Source organism: Tympanuchus pallidicinctus, unplaced genomic scaffold, assembly GCF_026119805.1.
Source record: "Tympanuchus pallidicinctus isolate F22 unplaced genomic scaffold, pur_lepc_1.0 scaffold67, whole genome shotgun sequence".
Lineage (NCBI taxonomy): Eukaryota > Metazoa > Chordata > Aves > Galliformes > Phasianidae > Tympanuchus > Tympanuchus pallidicinctus.
Genome location: NW_026294788.1, coordinates 33878 through 50041, shown reverse-complemented (window position 1 = coordinate 50041; position 16164 = coordinate 33878). Strand labels below are relative to the sequence as shown.

General features: G+C 48.5%; 1 protein-coding gene across 2 annotated transcripts in view; it reads left to right on the top strand.

The window, feature by feature from the left end:
- The window catches only part of STK11 (serine/threonine kinase 11), a 34786-nt gene that overhangs the window by 7087 nt on the left and 11535 nt on the right, over positions 1-16164 (top strand). For both annotated transcript variants that reach the window (XM_052665449.1, XM_052665450.1), the window contains exons 2-7: positions 874-957; positions 3721-3810; positions 4509-4641; positions 5098-5234; positions 5749-5876; positions 13567-13624. In XM_052665449.1, the coding sequence (XP_052521409.1) occupies positions 874-957; positions 3721-3810; positions 4509-4641; positions 5098-5234; positions 5749-5876; positions 13567-13624 (630 nt within the window). The remainder of the gene's footprint in view (positions 1-873; positions 958-3720; positions 3811-4508; positions 4642-5097; positions 5235-5748; positions 5877-13566; positions 13625-16164) is intronic.

Below are 16164 nucleotides of genomic sequence, written 5' to 3'. Positions count from 1 at the left end.
CTGCATCTTATGAGCTCTTTGGAGGAGCTGTTACTGGTTTGCTGATCAGTCGTGGTGCAGCACCAAGTCACTGTGCTGGTCGTGGCTCGTTACTGGACGTGGTCTAATTGTGCAAGCAGAGCTTTCTGAGCTCCATGCAGTGTGCTTGGGCAGGAGCTCTGCCTTCTGAAGCTGTGCTCTGAGTTCCTTGCAGTGCTGCTTCCAGCAGTGCAGGCTGGTAAACGTGGCCCTGCCTTTCTAAGGGACTTAGCAGTGGTAGGAAGAGGGGCTGGTGTGTGGTTCAGCAGCTGCCTGGAGCGGAGCAGCAGAGCGGAGCTGACTGCCTGCACTGCCAGCCAGAGCACTCCGACCTGCCCGGCCTGATCCTCCTGTTTCTCCTCCTTACAGCTGGCAGCAGTGGGGTTCTGCAGGGTGACTTGAATGTAAAAGGTACCGAAATCTGGTGGTTTGGGGCAGAGTACAAAATCCCAGGAGACAAAGATCGGAACGATGGATGTGAGATGGCAGCCAGGGGTCAGTTTCCATTGCCAGGGTGCAGCAAGGCACCTTCCCTGGGTTTTGCAGTTTATCTTCTGCCTTCTGCTGAGCAGAATCCCTGGCTGGGGAGCCTGGGGCTGCATGGTGTTAGTGGGGAGGGTTCTCCTTGTACCCAGCACCCAGGGAACATTGCTATGGGCTAACCTGGAGCTCAGGAGCACACAAAGCCTTCTCTCAAGGAGTGTAGAGAGATAAGCTTCAGTTGAAGCTAAATCAGTCCCTAACACACAGTCATTAATACAGAAGTGTAACGACCCGTGCGATTTAGAAACATTAGTTTCACTCCACAGCAAGGAAATAAGCTTTGAAAACGTGATGTTTTTCCTTTTCCTGCAGGGAAATCCAGCTCCTGCGACGACTGCGGCACAAAAACGTTATCCAGTTGGTGGATGTGTTATACAATGAAGAGAAGCAGAAAATATATCCTTTTTAGCACAGCAGTTGAAGGTTTGAATTCTTGTTATTTTCCACTGTAGTGCTGAATCACCATAGTTCTGCTTTTGTTGAGGCTCTTCTGAATGTTCCTTAAACTTACAGTTGCTTTCACTGGCATTAAACCTGTTGCATGCCTGGAGTGCTTCCACTCTTAGTGCTTTCTTAAAGTTCCTCAACTTCAGTGTAGAGTATTGTCCCCAGGTTACACATACAGGACTGCAGTACAGAGCTGCCCCTCCAGGGCTGTTTTATTGTGTGACCTTCCCCACTCGGGCATGAAAGCAGCTGCAGATCTGTCTCTTTGAGCTGCTGCTGTCAGAGCTTTTTTCCTTCAAGATGGACCTGTCACTGTTCATGTTTTGCAGAAAGTCAATTTTTTTGTCTATTATTTCTTTTATGCCCTTAGCAATGATCAGTGAATATTTTTTATTTTTTACCCCTTGGAGAAAGTGAAAAATGAATACAAATCCATGTGTTGTGGCATCTGGACGCCAGCAGTGCTGCCTTCCACAGGGGCAGCCGTGCCATGAGATGAGATGGGCTGCTGCCCTGCTGCCCTGCTGTCTGTGTGAACGTCCCTTGTGAAGTGCTTGCAGTGACCTGCAGCTTGTAATGAGATAAGAGGTGTATTGCTCCTGTGAGACGTGCAGCTCTGGGAGCTGAGCTGAGCCTTGTGATCTCAGCACGTCTTTCAGATATCTGATGTGCTGCTGTGCCTTAACACACGAGTGAAATGCAGGTGGGTGGCTGGAGGGTTTCCAGTGAGTGCCCTTGGACCAGGCTGTGAGCTTACTGAGCTGATCTGCTGTCGTCTGTGTTACAAATAGCTGCTCTTCTTTTGACAGTGTTTTCCAAATACTGCCTTGCAATTACAGTACTTCAGAAAAACGGGTAATTTAATTTTGTGCTTTAATTAGATCGAATACCCCGCCACCAAATCATTGATATAAAAAGCATGACAACTTTCACTTGTATTTTGTAGCCTTAACAGACTGAAGGGACTGTAACTCAATTACTGTCTGCAGAAAGATACCATTTAATTAAGAAGCTGGGATGCAAACGGAGAAGCATGTCGAAAAAGAGCCCAAGAGAGACCTCGTGTGTTGGTAGTAGGTGATGACAACCCAGAATGGTCATTCAAAAAGTTTTGACCTCTCTCAGCTAGAAGGGGTGGTTTTGCTTCCTTCCTTGTTACTTAGGGGAGAAAAAAAGGTAAATCCTTATTTCCAGAATGAACAATGTGGCATTTGAAACTGGTCCTTAAAGGAAGGGGGGATTCTGTTCTTGCCTGAGTGTTGTGCTGCTGATAGGAGTGCAGGCTTCAGCTGTGCTTATTCTCAGGAAGGTGGTGTTGTAACAGCCTGTCTGTCTGGTCAAAGCCTTCAAAGATTTCCATGGTAATAGGAAAGCTGTGATGACTGGATTAAAAATATCAACACCTTTAGTATTTGCTGACCTGCTGATGCTGGGAATGCAGAGCTGGTGATGAATGGAGAGCTGATCCAGGCAGAAAATAACTCCTGTTGAACAAGCAGCATTGCAGCTGGCACCCTGACTTGACAGCTTCTGTTAGCAGTGTGTGCAGCTGTGTGTGGGAGCTGAACCCTATTGATGAGCAGAAATGAGAGCTTTGCTTGGGGCACCTGTGCTGGATCTGCTCTGCCTGGAAGTCTGTGCTGGAATCTGACTGGCCAGGAATGGGCAGCTGCAGAGGAGGGGGTGAGAAGCAGGTGATGAAAGCAAAGCCAGGTGGTTCTTTCTAGAAAGAATGAGAGGTGAGCTTGATTTCCTGACTGCTAGTCTGTATAATCCATTGTTAGTATTGTTTTCTTGAAGATGGGAGAGTTGCCATCTTCCATGTCACTGTGGTACACGTAGTCCCTACCCTTCTACTGGGGTAAGAGCTTGTAGCAATGAAATTTAGGTTCTTGCTGCTGTTTTTGCTTCTACTGATCAATCCGGTGGCGTTGTGCCCATCACAAAATCCACAGCACTTCAGCATCTCTCTGAAGAGCAGCTCACGTGGGGGCACGAGCATTAATGCAGTGTGTTTGCCCAGGCCTTGGAGCTGGGTGGGATGTTGTACAAAAGGGCAGCAGTTTCTAGCTTGGATCCCACTTAAAATGCAGGGCATCTCTTTAGCCTCTCTTGCCTTGAGAGCATCCTGGGAGATAAACAACTTATTTTGGGCTTAGGTTAAGAAGGCATCTGCCAGGATTAATTAGTGACTGGAGAAATGTGTTGTTACTGGAGAACATGGGCTGCCTGCACGCCTGTGTCTGCGCTCTGCATCTCAGAGCTGCACTGCCTTGCCAACCCACCAGATGTCTCAGGGTCTGTCGCAGCCCCTTGGTGTGCACTGTGCCTTTCCAAGCCCTGGGAGAGGGGAGCAGAGCAACGATTGCTCTGGGCACTTCTGTCACTTCCATTGTTTGGCCCCAGTATTGAAATGCAAGGAGATGAAAAGGAGATGAAAACTGGAAAAGAACAAATACTAAAAAGTGCCACCAGCTCTTGGCACTCCTGTAGATTTTCTTAATCTGTGTGCTTTCCAAAAAGTTTCCCAACTTTCTAGGGATCCTTTCCTACTGCTGTGAGGATGGGATGAGCAGCAGCTGTTTTGGGGATGGGAAATGAAGGAGGGCACAGGAGCTCACTGAAGTCCCAGCTATGAAGGCACGGGGCTGCAGTCCTCGTGCAGCACCTGGAAAGCAGCTTACCCTGAAGCTTCCTTAACACTGACTTCACGTATATGGTGATGGAGTACTGCGTGTGTGGGATGCAGGAGATGCTGGACAGTGTCCCAGAAAAGAGGTTTCCAGTTTTTCAGGCTCATGGGTGAGTACAGGTTTGTTCCTTAGGCTGCATCAGCTTCTCGTCGCTGCTCTCTTAAATTCAAGGGTGCGCTCTGCTCTGTTTCACTGCTGGCTGCCCGTTGAGTGAAACTGGCTTGGTGTAATGAGCCCGTTTGTTCCAGCCATGGGGGAAAAAACGACAGCCTAACGAAGCCATGGCAGAGAGAACCCTTTGATTCTGGGAAGAAAAGCATCTTTCTGTTGACTTTTGCTGCTTTTTGCTGTAAGAGATGTATGACAACCTTTGCTGGCCTTCCTGTGTCATTCTGCTAGGATGTGTGCAGTGGAGGAAGGTGTGAGGGCTTGCCTGCTCTAAACGGGATGGTGCAAGCAGCTCAGTGTCAGGAAAAGAGATGAAAGATCTCTAGTAGGTGAAGAATTGTCCATATCCAGCATGATTCTTAGCTTGTTGGTGGGCAGGCTGATCTGAAACCTGTTGCACCACGCAAGTAAAGGAACGTTAGAGTTCTGGAGATGGATGTCTGAGGTTACAGGTGGCCTCAGTGAAATGCAGGTGCGTTAAGATGGGTAATATTTCTGCATGCCATGAGATCAGAAATAAGTGTGTGAGCAGTTGTTGCCATGCTGTCACTGTACAACACTTTCTGTATTATTGATGGTTCATGCTTTTAATCTTTGGAAGCGCTGGACTCTTGTTTTCTTGTTTTCTTGTTCCTCTAGGTACTTCTGTCAGCTTATAGATGGCTTAGAATACTTGCACAGCCAAGGGATTGTCCACAAGGATATAAAACCTGGGAACCTCCTGCTGACCACCAATGGGACGCTGAAAATATCTGATCTGGGCGTAGCAGAGGTACGTGAGAGCTGCAGTGAAGTGGGAAGTGTGACTCTCAGGATTCATATCACATTGACTTATTGATTGTTCTGCTGAACTTGCAGAATGCTCTGGAGTGGCTCTGCTGAATATTCATTGTAACTGGCAAAACACTTCTATCTCATTGTTGATAACAGCACCAAACTTCCATCCAGGAAGCTTTTAGAGGAGGGTGTTAATCTCAGATAAACCCAGAAAAGCCCAGAAGCGTGGTGAAATTGATAAGCACCATAACCTTGTACTTCTTAATGTATGGAGACTGTCTTAGCTAGGTAGGGTTGGCGAAGGAAACGTCACTGATGGTGTTTAATTACAGTTGCACGTTCTCATGATATGTGAGCAGACATTCAGTAGTTTTCCCCTTTTGTGAAAGTTCTGAGCAGTTACAGCTTGCATGCCTTGGAAGTTTGAAACTAATGGCTCTCTCTGCTGCAGGCATTGCATCCATTTGCAGAGGATGACACGTGCCGAACGAGCCAAGGGTCGCCAGCATTCCAGCCACCAGAAATTGCCAATGGCCTTGATACCTTTTCAGGCTTTAAAGTAGACATCTGGTCCGCAGGGGTGACGCTGTAAGTGCCCATGCAGCATCCAGGACTTGCAGTGACAAATCACACGTCCCCACGCAGCGCAGTCCTGTGCCATCTGTTGTCACCGTTGCTCTTGTGCATGGAGTTGGGGGGCTGGGGAGGGTTTGTGCAGCTTGGCCCATCCTTGGGATGTGTGCATGTTCCCTGAAGTGCTTGCAGTTCTGAATAAAGTCATCTCCTCTCTTAGTGAGTCTCTGCCAGCCGTTTCTCAGAATCTGAGATACGCAGCTGCTGTAATAATAGAAACCACAAAGTGCTTGTATCTCTAGTATTTATTTTTAAAAGTTTCTTCCATCCCAGCCTGTCTTTGTGGTATTGACTCATGTGAATGAAGAGGCTGTGATACAGAAAGGCAAAGTTAGAAGAAGCATTCCAAGTACTGCCAGATATTCATCTCTCAGTTTGTCTTACCTCCTTTTGGTTTGTGCTGTCGCATGAGAGCTGAGCACCTGTTCTGTGTGCTTCATCTCACACAGCTTCTCCTTCTGCCTTACAGATACAACATTACAACGGGTCTCTACCCCTTTGAAGGGGATAATATATATAAGTTATTTGAAAACATCGGGAAAGGTGACTTCACAATTCCAGAGGATTGTGGTCCTCCACTCTCAGACTTGTTGAGAGGTGAGTCTCCCAGGTGGCTCAGAGTGAACGGGTAAAATTTAGAGGTGCAGCACATGCTCTGCTCATAAAGGCTGGGGAGTTTTGTTCTGAGTATCCTGTGATGGTATAGGATCCTATGAGAAAGGGAGGCAGGCTTATTTATTTGGGGCTAAGACAAAGATCCGGAGTACTGGTGCTGCACTAAACCCTTGGTGGACTGAACTTTGTAAGGTTGGTTCTCACATGGATTCTTGTGCTCTAAGCAGCTTTTAAATCTGAAGACAGAGCTCACGAGGTTAAATTTACAATGACAGGTGAGGACACTTGATTAAATTCCTTGCCCAGGCATTTTGTATTGTGAAATAATGAGTACTCAGGTTCTGCTGTCCTTCCTCATCAGCCTCTGCTCTAAAGTGCTTTAATCCCAGTTGTCTTCTCCCTTCCCCTGAAATTTCAGTTGCAGATATTGGAGCAAAGGTGGCTGGAACCTGTGGTAGAGATAGGAATGGCACCTTTTGGGTAGGAGGGGAGGATTGGCTGGTTGTGGGCTCTTCTCCCAATTGCTGGTTGTGTAGCAGCAGGTGGGACGTGGGAGATCTTGGTCAGAATTCCTGCTGCCTCCCCAGAGGAATATAGGTGCAGTATGCTCCCCATTCCTCAGCACAGGTTTACTCACTTCCCTTCGTCTTCAGCCATTCAAGAAGGGTCTGGCTTCAGATATGAAATGAAGCTGTGTCGTTTCACATGGTGTTTTTTTTGTGTTTGTTTCATTCTTGCAAGCAGTTGGGGGTGAGTGTGGGTGAGTGGCTGTGGGGTGCTGAGGAAGCTGAGTCAGCTTCGCTTCCTGCTGTCCGCAGTGTCATCAGGTCAGCTCCTGATCTGGCTGTTCATTGCTAAACCTGTCTGCTGCAACTGTACTGAGGACTACAGTGCTGCTGCAGTTTGTGGCTTGCCATAAGAGTTTCAGAGCATTCACAGCCTTTATTTACCCTACAAATGGTTGGCTTCTCTATCTCTGCAGTGCAGAATCCCTGTGAGCATCCTTGTTTGAGGCTGATTTAGCTCCTCTGGTCCTATACTGGTGATGAAATAAGTAATCTGCACGTGTCTCAAAGCATTGAGTGGCCTGAGCAGCTTTTGGAAACCGTTGCATCAGGTGTAGCTACAGATATGGCTACAACTGAAGGCTCAGCACTTCTGGCTGCTGTGCTCTGTGCCCCAGGCAGCAATGTCCCAATCTACATGTGGTGTTTGCTTTGAGAATGCTGGCTGAAAGCACAGCAGCTCTTTATGAGCTCAGGATTTGTCCAAATGGAGTAAATCCAAAGGTTCATCTAGCCTGGTAGCAGTCTTATGAAGCATCCAGCAGAAACAGATGAAGTTTGTGGTAAGCCTCACTGTTGCACTTAGCATCATCCCCAGAGGAAGGGTGGTTGTGTTTTCTTTTCTTGTCCTCGGGATATTGATAGTTTCAAAGCTTTATGCTCCATTAGCAGAATAACTCCCTTTTGTTGCTTTTCCATCCCCTGGATGAGACTCAGTCAGACTCTCTAACTTTTCCTTCTGCCTCACTTTAAACAAGGAGCCTTGCAGCCGGTGCTGCTGTCCAAGATGTGCCTGAGTCACTTCTTCCATCCAGCTGCTGTCTGCCTTTGGGTGCTGCAGGGATGCATGCTGAGTGCACCTGGTAGCAGAGGAGCTCGCTTGAGGCACATGGCCATCTGTCTCTACCAATTTGGCTCTTCCAGAACAGTAGGAAATAAGATTCCTTTTGCTGTCCTCCCTCCAGTCCACCTCAGAACATTCTCCCACTCCTCTTGTTGTATGCACTTGCACAGTGAAGCTGACAAAAGCTGTTATTCCTGCCTGGTGTGATTGTGGAATGGCTTGGATTGGAAGGGACCTCAAGGATCATCATGTTCCAGCCCCACTGCCACAGGCAGGGTTGCTGACTGCTAGCTCAAGTACTGCATCAGGCTGCTCATGGCCCCATCCAGTCTGGCCTTGAGCACCTCAAGGGATGGGAGGCATCCACTGCCTCTCTGGGCAGCTGTTCCCAGCATCTTGCCCTCCCCTCAGTGAAAAACTTCCCCTGGCATCTAATTTAAACCTTCCCTTTTTTAATTTAAGGTCATTCTCCCTTGTCTTTTCACTGTCTACCCATGTAAAAAGTTGATTTCCCTTCTGATTACCTGCCTCTGTGTCCAGTTAGGTGACATCAGGTGCCCTTCCTTTGTCCACCGATGCCATCACTCCATCACAAGAAGCCACCAGATGGGTCAGCACGACCTTCCCTTGGTGAAGCTGTGCTGCCTGGCTCAAATCACCACCACATCTGACGTCTGCCTTAACGTGTCCTTCAGGAGGGTCTGTTCCACGATCTTCTCAGGCCCAGAGATGAGGCTCAACGCCCTGGAGTTCTCTGGGTCCTCCTTCCTCCTTTTCTTATAAATGGGAGTGACATTTCCCTTTTCCCAGTCCGTGGGGACTTCAGCTGACAGCCACGACTTTTCCAGTATGATGGAGGGCGGCTCAGCAACTGCATCAACCAGCTCCCAAAAGAGCCTGATGGCACTGAGCACCAGGGCTGAGCCTTGCAGGGGTGATGCTGCATAGCTGTGGTGGCAGAACTGAAGTGCTTTATTTGGTTCATGCTTTTCCTCCAGAACATCTGCATTTCCTGGTAGCTGCCATGGAATCGTAGGCTGCAGATCTGGCATCAGTGGCAGGCTGATGCTTTCATATAGCAGCACAGACACTCTGAGCTCAGCTGTGTCTTACTGTAGATTCTGTTTTGCCTTAGTGTTGTTTCTAAACAACTTCTAGAGCACTCTGCAGTGCTGCAAGCGTTCATTCTGTCCTTAATGTGAGGAGAATTCAGTGTGCTGCAAAGTGCTTGTTTGCTCTCTGGCTATAAGAGTTACGTTGACCTTTGTGGCAGTTTGCCCATGAAACAAGTGCTTGAATTTACTTCTTAAGGCTTTCTGTCCTTTAGTCGACCACTTTTGAAGCAGAGTTTTAACTTTTTTTCCCTTGCTTTGTTCCACTTTGCAGAAAAAGCAGAATTTAGGGGACCTAAAACTTGTGTGGTATTTGACTTGTGGCAGCGTACTTCAACCAACCAGTTGGGATGCGGCCCCTCTCCTTGTCCCATAATCAGAAACAAAGCTTTTATGTGTCCCATAATCACAAACAATGCTCTTTGCTGGTGGGAAAGGGGTCGGTACTGTTCTGCCTTCTGTGTCTGCAGTCAGGAAGCATCTGCAAATAGCCTTGAGGTCCTTCTGTCGGCATCTGCGTGTGACTTACTGACTCCTGTCCAGTTCAATTCTGAGCAAGAAAAATGCAGAGGGTGAGCTTTTCTCCTCTTCTAATGGACTCTGTGCTTTCTCTGAAGTTTTGAGGCTGCACTCCCTGCATTAAACGCCTGGGTTTATGTCCAGGTTCTGCTGCAAGCTGGTTTTGTGACTGGAGATGAGTTGGGTGGCTTCTCAGCGTTCTGTTTTCTTACTTCTGTACAACTGCTGTGACCTTAAATGTCAGGGATGCGTTTCTGATGGCAATGGGATGCTTTAATGCAGTGGTAACAGGGAATCCCCTGAGCTGGGCCTGTAACCATCCAGCACAAAGTGTCCTGCACTTTTCAAGGCTCCTCTGCAGAGGAGTTTCTGGTCAGGACACCTGGTTGTGCTTGAGGAGGATGAAGGAGAGGAGAAAAATCCATCTCACTTCACAAATGTTCTGCTTTATATCGATGGCTTAAAGTGGTCGCCGAGTGAAAGACTGAAGTAAAGCCCAGGTTGAATTCGATGAACTCGAGCTGTTGGATTTCTTCCTGCCTCTGAATGAAGGTGCTTCAGGTTGTGCTGCCTGCTTTGTAAGCAGCCGTTCCTCACCATGTAACGCCATGCTGGCTCAGGATCATTCCAACCCCTCAGCTGCCATCTGTGACAAGGAGCTCAAACAGGACTGTGGTCTCTGTGTCCACGTTGCCCCTTGGCAGAATTTGAAAGGGGTTTGGGAGCCCTGTCTCTGTCACAGGCTGTCACAAGCGTGGCATCCCACAGTGCGTCCTGCTGGAATCCCACGGGCTGGAGGTCCGAAAGCCAGGCATCTTCCCACAGATTCTCCCCATTGCAGCCTCTCTTCTCCACTCGCAGATCATCTGCATGGAGATCTTTACCGTAAATGGTAGAGAGTTCGTGTGGTTGCTGTGGGCAGGCGCTCGTGATGCTCTGCCTGGTGAGCAGTTGATGTTTTGTCGTGATGAAATCGCAGGACTTCGGCCGCAGGCCTGCTGCAAGTGAGTCACAGCTGAGCACATCACTGTACGTTTTTGATGACTGGATGCTGTGTTTTCTTCCTGATGCTGCCCCAACTACACTCTTTTTCCTTAAAGGAAGCTTTCTTGTTGCTCATTTACCTTATTTGTGCCTTTTTAATTGATTGTAAGATAACAGTGCAGCTCTACGCCAGAGCAGTTTGTGACTGGTGCTATCAGACCCCTGTTAATGACTTACCCTGGAACCTTACCCTGTTTGCACCGCTTCCATCTGATCAGTGCCTTACATTTCTCTTAGCCTTGTTGTTCTTCAGCATTTGAAAGAATGCACAATTTTTTCCTCCGACTGCAAGCTGCTTGCAAGGCTGTTCCAGCTCCTGCAGAGAAATGCACAAACTCATCACCAGAGCCTTGGGGCAGTACCACTGCACGTGATGTTTCTAGGAAGAACTTGTAGCTCTATCTGCTGGAGTGTGCAGGATTTTATCCCAGGCTTGAGAAACTAGCTTCCAAAAACACCTTTCTGAAATATGGTCTGAAGAGTCAGTGCAGGGGAGCAGTCCTGACCTGGGTATGTTGATAAGACAACCTTGCCAGGAGCAGCTCCAGTGTCTCCTAGACAAATGAACAGAAACCCTTGGAAGCTCAGCTGTGAAGTTACTGTCAAATTACCATTGATTTTACCAATAGGCCACTTAGTTTAAAAGTTGTTGTTTGTTTTTCTTCTGAACCTCTTTCTGCTCACTTTGCAAGGGAAGAGAGAAACTGCAGAACAAAGAGGGAAAATCTCACCTGGATGTGAGAACTCCTTTACTGATTGAGTGCTGGGGGGGCTGACATCCTTGGAGGAAGAAACTGGAAGCCTGACTGGACTCAGTCCTGGGTGATGTGCTCAGGGGAGCCTGCTGTGAGCAGGAGGCTGCAGTGTTGGGATCCCTGGGGTCCCTTCCAGCCTTTCTTTACCTGGGACTGGGGGAGTTTCTGAAGTGTGGTTGAACGAACGATGGCTTAGCTGAGGAAACAAGTTGGGATCAGCCCTATGGAACAACACTGCTGTTGTACTGTCGTTGTTGCAGCACTTTGCAAGCTAGCAAGATTCAGGATCAGTCCTTTCTCTGCTGTGGGTGGCTCAAATGTCCTTTCCCTGCCTCTGGCTCTTACCTGAAGCCCATCCCAAGACATTTCTGGTGGTGGTCCTTACAGCACACACAACTGAGCCACGCAGCTTTTGGCACTGTCACCACCCACCTCCTGCCACGTGCTCCCACTTCTGGTCCGGTTGCAGCCTTGTCTGCTTGTTTACAAGGCTTTGTTCTGCTTGAGAAAATACCCAGTGTAGGGAAGTGCTCTCAAGGCTGAGGGTTCTTGAGCAAGGAGCAATTGCTGTCGGCTCAGCCGTGTGACGCAGCCTTGTGGTGGGTTTTGTGGTCTCAGCAAGGCTGGAGTGCATTTCTGCTAAGTTCTGTTTAAAGCCTTGAATGCTGAAGGCTCTGCTGCCTCGAGTTCAGGTGACCAGATGCTTGTGGTGCACCCAGCAAGTTTTCCCATGGTTGCTTGTTCTTAACTTCCATCACAGTGATACAGTGTGGATCAATAGCGATGCCATCTGCTTAAAGCTATTCCTGCTGTCATCAGCACTGATAAATCTTTTCAGATTGCTGTGGGAAACAGCATTTTGGTTTCTGAGGGGAAAACAACATCAGTCCTTTCACACTGTACCTTTTCTTGCTATATGCTCTAGTCTTGAACATCTCTTAGGCAAGCAGACATGGCAGTGGGGCTGGTTCCCCAGCTATGACTCTTCTCAAATCCCTTTGGTTTGGTGTGGTGCAGTGGACCAGGCTTTCACAAGGTGTTTTCCCAACCCTTTCATGTCATCTCCAGAAGTGGCTGCTCCAAGAGCACCGTGTGAGGAACCTGCTGTCAGGTTTGGAGTTGAGACTCAGCTCAGTGCTTTTAGGAGCAGGGGATGGACTTCTGCATCCTTGTTGGGCACGTGGGGATACAGGCTAAAACTGAACTGAAGGAAGCTCTTGATCTGCTGGGGGAAAAGAAGAATCTCATTGTAAGGAAGAAAAAATGGCTATCAAATGTTGTTTCCTTAAGCATGCACTTGTTTGGAGTGTTCAAGCCTTGCAAAAGAGGAGGTACTCACAGTGCCTTCCTGTTTTTGGTTTTGTTCTGCTTGTTTTGTGTTATTACAGTCGTCCCTGGGTCGTTGCTGTTAGTGATATGTGATGCAGACTGATCTGATGAGGAAGGTGCTCTGAGCAGCTCTGATCACACACTGATTTCTCTCTCCTAATACCTTTGTTCAGCAGAATCTCACCTGCAAGGCCCTCGCAGCTTCTTATTTAAATGGTAGTTCCTCATTCCAGCCCTCTGTTCCCAAATGCTCATCTGAAGGCACCTCCTGTCCCTGTGTGTCCACTGTGTCCTTACAGCAGCCCTCCCCAGTCTGTTGTCCCATCCTCTTTCTCTCCTGTTGAGAGATCTGTGCTGCTCCTGGTTTCCATTCCCCTCAGCTCCCTGCAGTGTTCTCTCCCCTCTTCCCAAAGCCCTTCTGCTGGTGCTTCAAGAACAGTGAGAGGCTTTTATCCAGCAGATGCAAAGCTGCTTGCAATGCATAGCAGTGAGAGTTTGATGCCCATTAGATGAATATGTTCTTGGAAGCTCGGTTGGAGGGATTTTGGATCCTGCTGGATGATGCTCGTTAGGTCCCACTGAACAGCCTCTGAAAAATACAGCAGAATTTCCTGTCACTTCTGAGGAGTTGTGAGGCTTTTTTGGAGCGGGCATCTCATAAGTCTGCTTTGTAAGGAATCACCTCCTCCTTTTCCAGGGAGGATCCAGATAAGCTATTTTCTCCCCATTCCCTTCTCCTCACCCTAATCCCAGCAACAGGTGCCAGAAATCAGGACTGGCTCAGGCAGAAGGATGGATGGTGGGATGGGCAGCAGGATGGTTTGTGTCAGTTCTCCCCAGCTGTTCTTCCAGATCAGAATATCACTGGGCTGTAGAGTTTCGGGGATGCTGAGCAGGTGGATGTGTTGTGCCTGAGGCCTGGGCTCTTCCACAGAGGAAGTTCAATAGCGTTACCTGTGAAATGCAAAGTCTTGCAGTTCCTTGCCTGGAGACACGTTTGGGCCTGTGATCTGGGGCTGTACCAGTCTGTCCCTGCAGGGTGAAGGAGGGAAAGGTCGTATCCACCTTGCAGGTGGATCAGGAGTCAGCGCTGGGGTTGGGGTTTGTGCTGAGCTCTCTGGGGCTGACGCAAGAAACGCTTCTGCAGGTAAAAGTGCCCAAAGCTGCCAGGAGGACCAGGCACAGGGGCAGGGGGGTGGGAGGGAAGGGCAGCACTTTATGCTTCTCGTCTTCAGCTTGGCTGAGAGCCTCTGTGATCACACCTGGACTTTTTCTCCTTTTCAGGGATGCTTGAATACGACCCAGCCAAGAGATTTTCAATACAGCAGATAAGGCAGCACAAGTGAGTGTTCAGCTTCTTCCTATTAGTCATTCTCTTTCTGCTTCTTATGCTAATGTACCTATGCTATTGCTCTCAACTCGTTTTTCCTTTTGACAGCAGACACATGGAAGTCACTAGATAACCTTCCTCCAGCTCTGCTGGAGCTCTGGCAACATCCACTTGGCTTTTTTTCCCCCTCCTATTAGAGCATCCGGTTAGAGCATTTGAATTGCTAACCAGTAAATAATGAATATGTTGAAAATATGTTCCTAGTGCGACTGGTTCTTGATAATTAAGGGTTCTGGGTAATTTGTTTCAGAGGCCAGCTAGCACTGATGGAGCAGGGGTTCCCTGAAGCTGGTTTCAGTAATGTGTTGGTTTTCTGGACAGCCTGGTGACAGAAATATCCCTTCATATTTGCTCCATGTGGAATCAGTATGTTCCAGGACAATGGGATTTTTTTTTTCTCTTTCTCTTTAATGTCATCTTCCTCCTTCCCCCAAATCCTCTGCTTTATCCTTGCCTTTGTCTGGGGGGGAGGACAGGGGGGATGAGGTCGTTATCTGAGGGTTTTTTTCCCCTTTTTTAAAGGATCTGTTTGAACACGCTGCCTCTGAGCAGAGATTTCCTGGGCGGATAAAAGTACAAGAACAAAAAAGCATCATAAGGATGCTTCAGTGCGGAGGCTGCATTAGCTTATCTCCTGTTTGAATAGGAAGTGCTTCTGAGGACATGCAGAGCTGCCTGCTGGACCGCAGATGCTCAGCAGAGGTCCTGCCTACAAGCTTGCCCAGAAAGCTTCTGGGAGCCTTGTAAAAACAAGGCTCTGATCCTGTAAGGCAATGGGCCTGCTTTGTGCTGCCTGCAGGCAGGAAGAGCACTATTTTTGTTTTCTCTGTTTGTTTCTCTGAGGAAAAAAAAAGAAGTGGCAGTGGGTAACAGTGTGCTGTCAGATGAGGATCCCTGGTAGATGTTATGGCATGGGAGATGTCTGCAGGAGCTGGAGAACAGAAGCAGACAGGCTTGAACTGCACTGGTGTTCTGCAGAGGAGCAGCTGCAATTGCCCCTGCAAAGATCAAAGGGGGCAAAGCTCATGTAGCTGCCTGGGTAATTAATTAACAGTCAGGCAGAGTCTTCTAATCGTCTCCAGGTGCTGTGCATTGGTTGTTTCACTGGGTCTGGGAGATGACAGGAGCAGGCATTTGCTTTTCAAGAGTGCCCTGCCCCGTGTACATGCTTCCCAGTAAAACAGTGGGTTACAAAAGACACTGCTTGGGGCTGGCCTCTTCAATGCTGCACAGCACTTAAAAACTGCTCACCATCTATACAGAGATGGTCTTGGAAACAATAGCTCTTGCTGTTAGTGACAGTCCTCCCATCTTCCTCTGAGGGCTAGAGAGCTTCAAGCTAGACAGCAAAGCACTGCATCCCTTTGTGGTGCTTTGTAATGGAATAGTTCTGCTCATTGCAGTGATGCTGAGTGGTGAGCAGCTGCCACGAGCTCCAAGTGATGCCTTGTCAGTAAGCACAGCGAGGGAGCAGGCAGGAATTAACTGTGTGGAGCAGATCAGCAGGTATGTCAGTGAAAACACTGAAATGCCAAAAGCATTTGTTCCTTAGCAGTGCTGTGGGTCCAGGTGTTGCACTGAGCTGCCCCTAAGCTTGGGCCAGTGTAGGTGGCTCTCGTGTGTTCCTGTCTGCCGGGATTTGAGCTACTTACCCAGCTCCTTATGTACCTGGTTTTAGCAGGGAGCTTTTGCATCAGCTCTGAAGCCAAGAGGTTTCTCCAGAGGCCCTGCCTGGAGGCAGCAGGCAGGAGGAAGTAGAGCGTGCTCCTGGCATGGGGGGCAGCAGCATCTCTGTGCTGTGTGGGCACAGCCTGCCTTCTAATTGGGCACAGCTGCTCCTGGTGAGCCTTTAATCTCATAGCACCAATAGAGACTGAAGAGAGACTGTACCTGTGAACACAGGAGCATTTCCAAGGTTCAGTCTCTTATTGGTTTTCTGTGAGCTTAGCCAGTGCTTCTTAACAGGCTTTTCTCCCCTATTAGTAATTGCCTCCTTCTTCCTGCTGTGGCATCCTAATAATTACATCACTCACAGCAGAGCCTGCAGCCCTGGGCTTCCGATGTGGCTGCCCATCTCCTTTTTGTGGGGCAGCACTGTGTTAAAGAATCCGGCTCGGTTCTCTCCTTTTTATTTTCTTTTCTCTAAATAGAAGCAAGCTTTGCCCTTAGCTCGAGCAGACCCTGCTTTATCTAAAACCAAACAAAGCAATTGGAAGGACAGCAGGTAGTCATTCAGGTACTGACAGAGGGTTTGGGGAAAGCATTTTGGTAGAAAGTGCCCTGATGTCTAGAATTTGTAGACATCTGGTTGGGGTGGAGGGAGGAGTGATGCTCAACGATTTTGGGTTTCTGCACTCCTCTTGAGCTGCACGAGTGGCCAAGTTGCTCCTTCTGTACAGTGATGCCTCTCTTCTGGTGCAGCACTGAGGGCACGAGGCTTTCTCAGTGGTTGTAGGAATGCTGAGCAGGAGTTGAGTGCTGCGTGGTGAAGC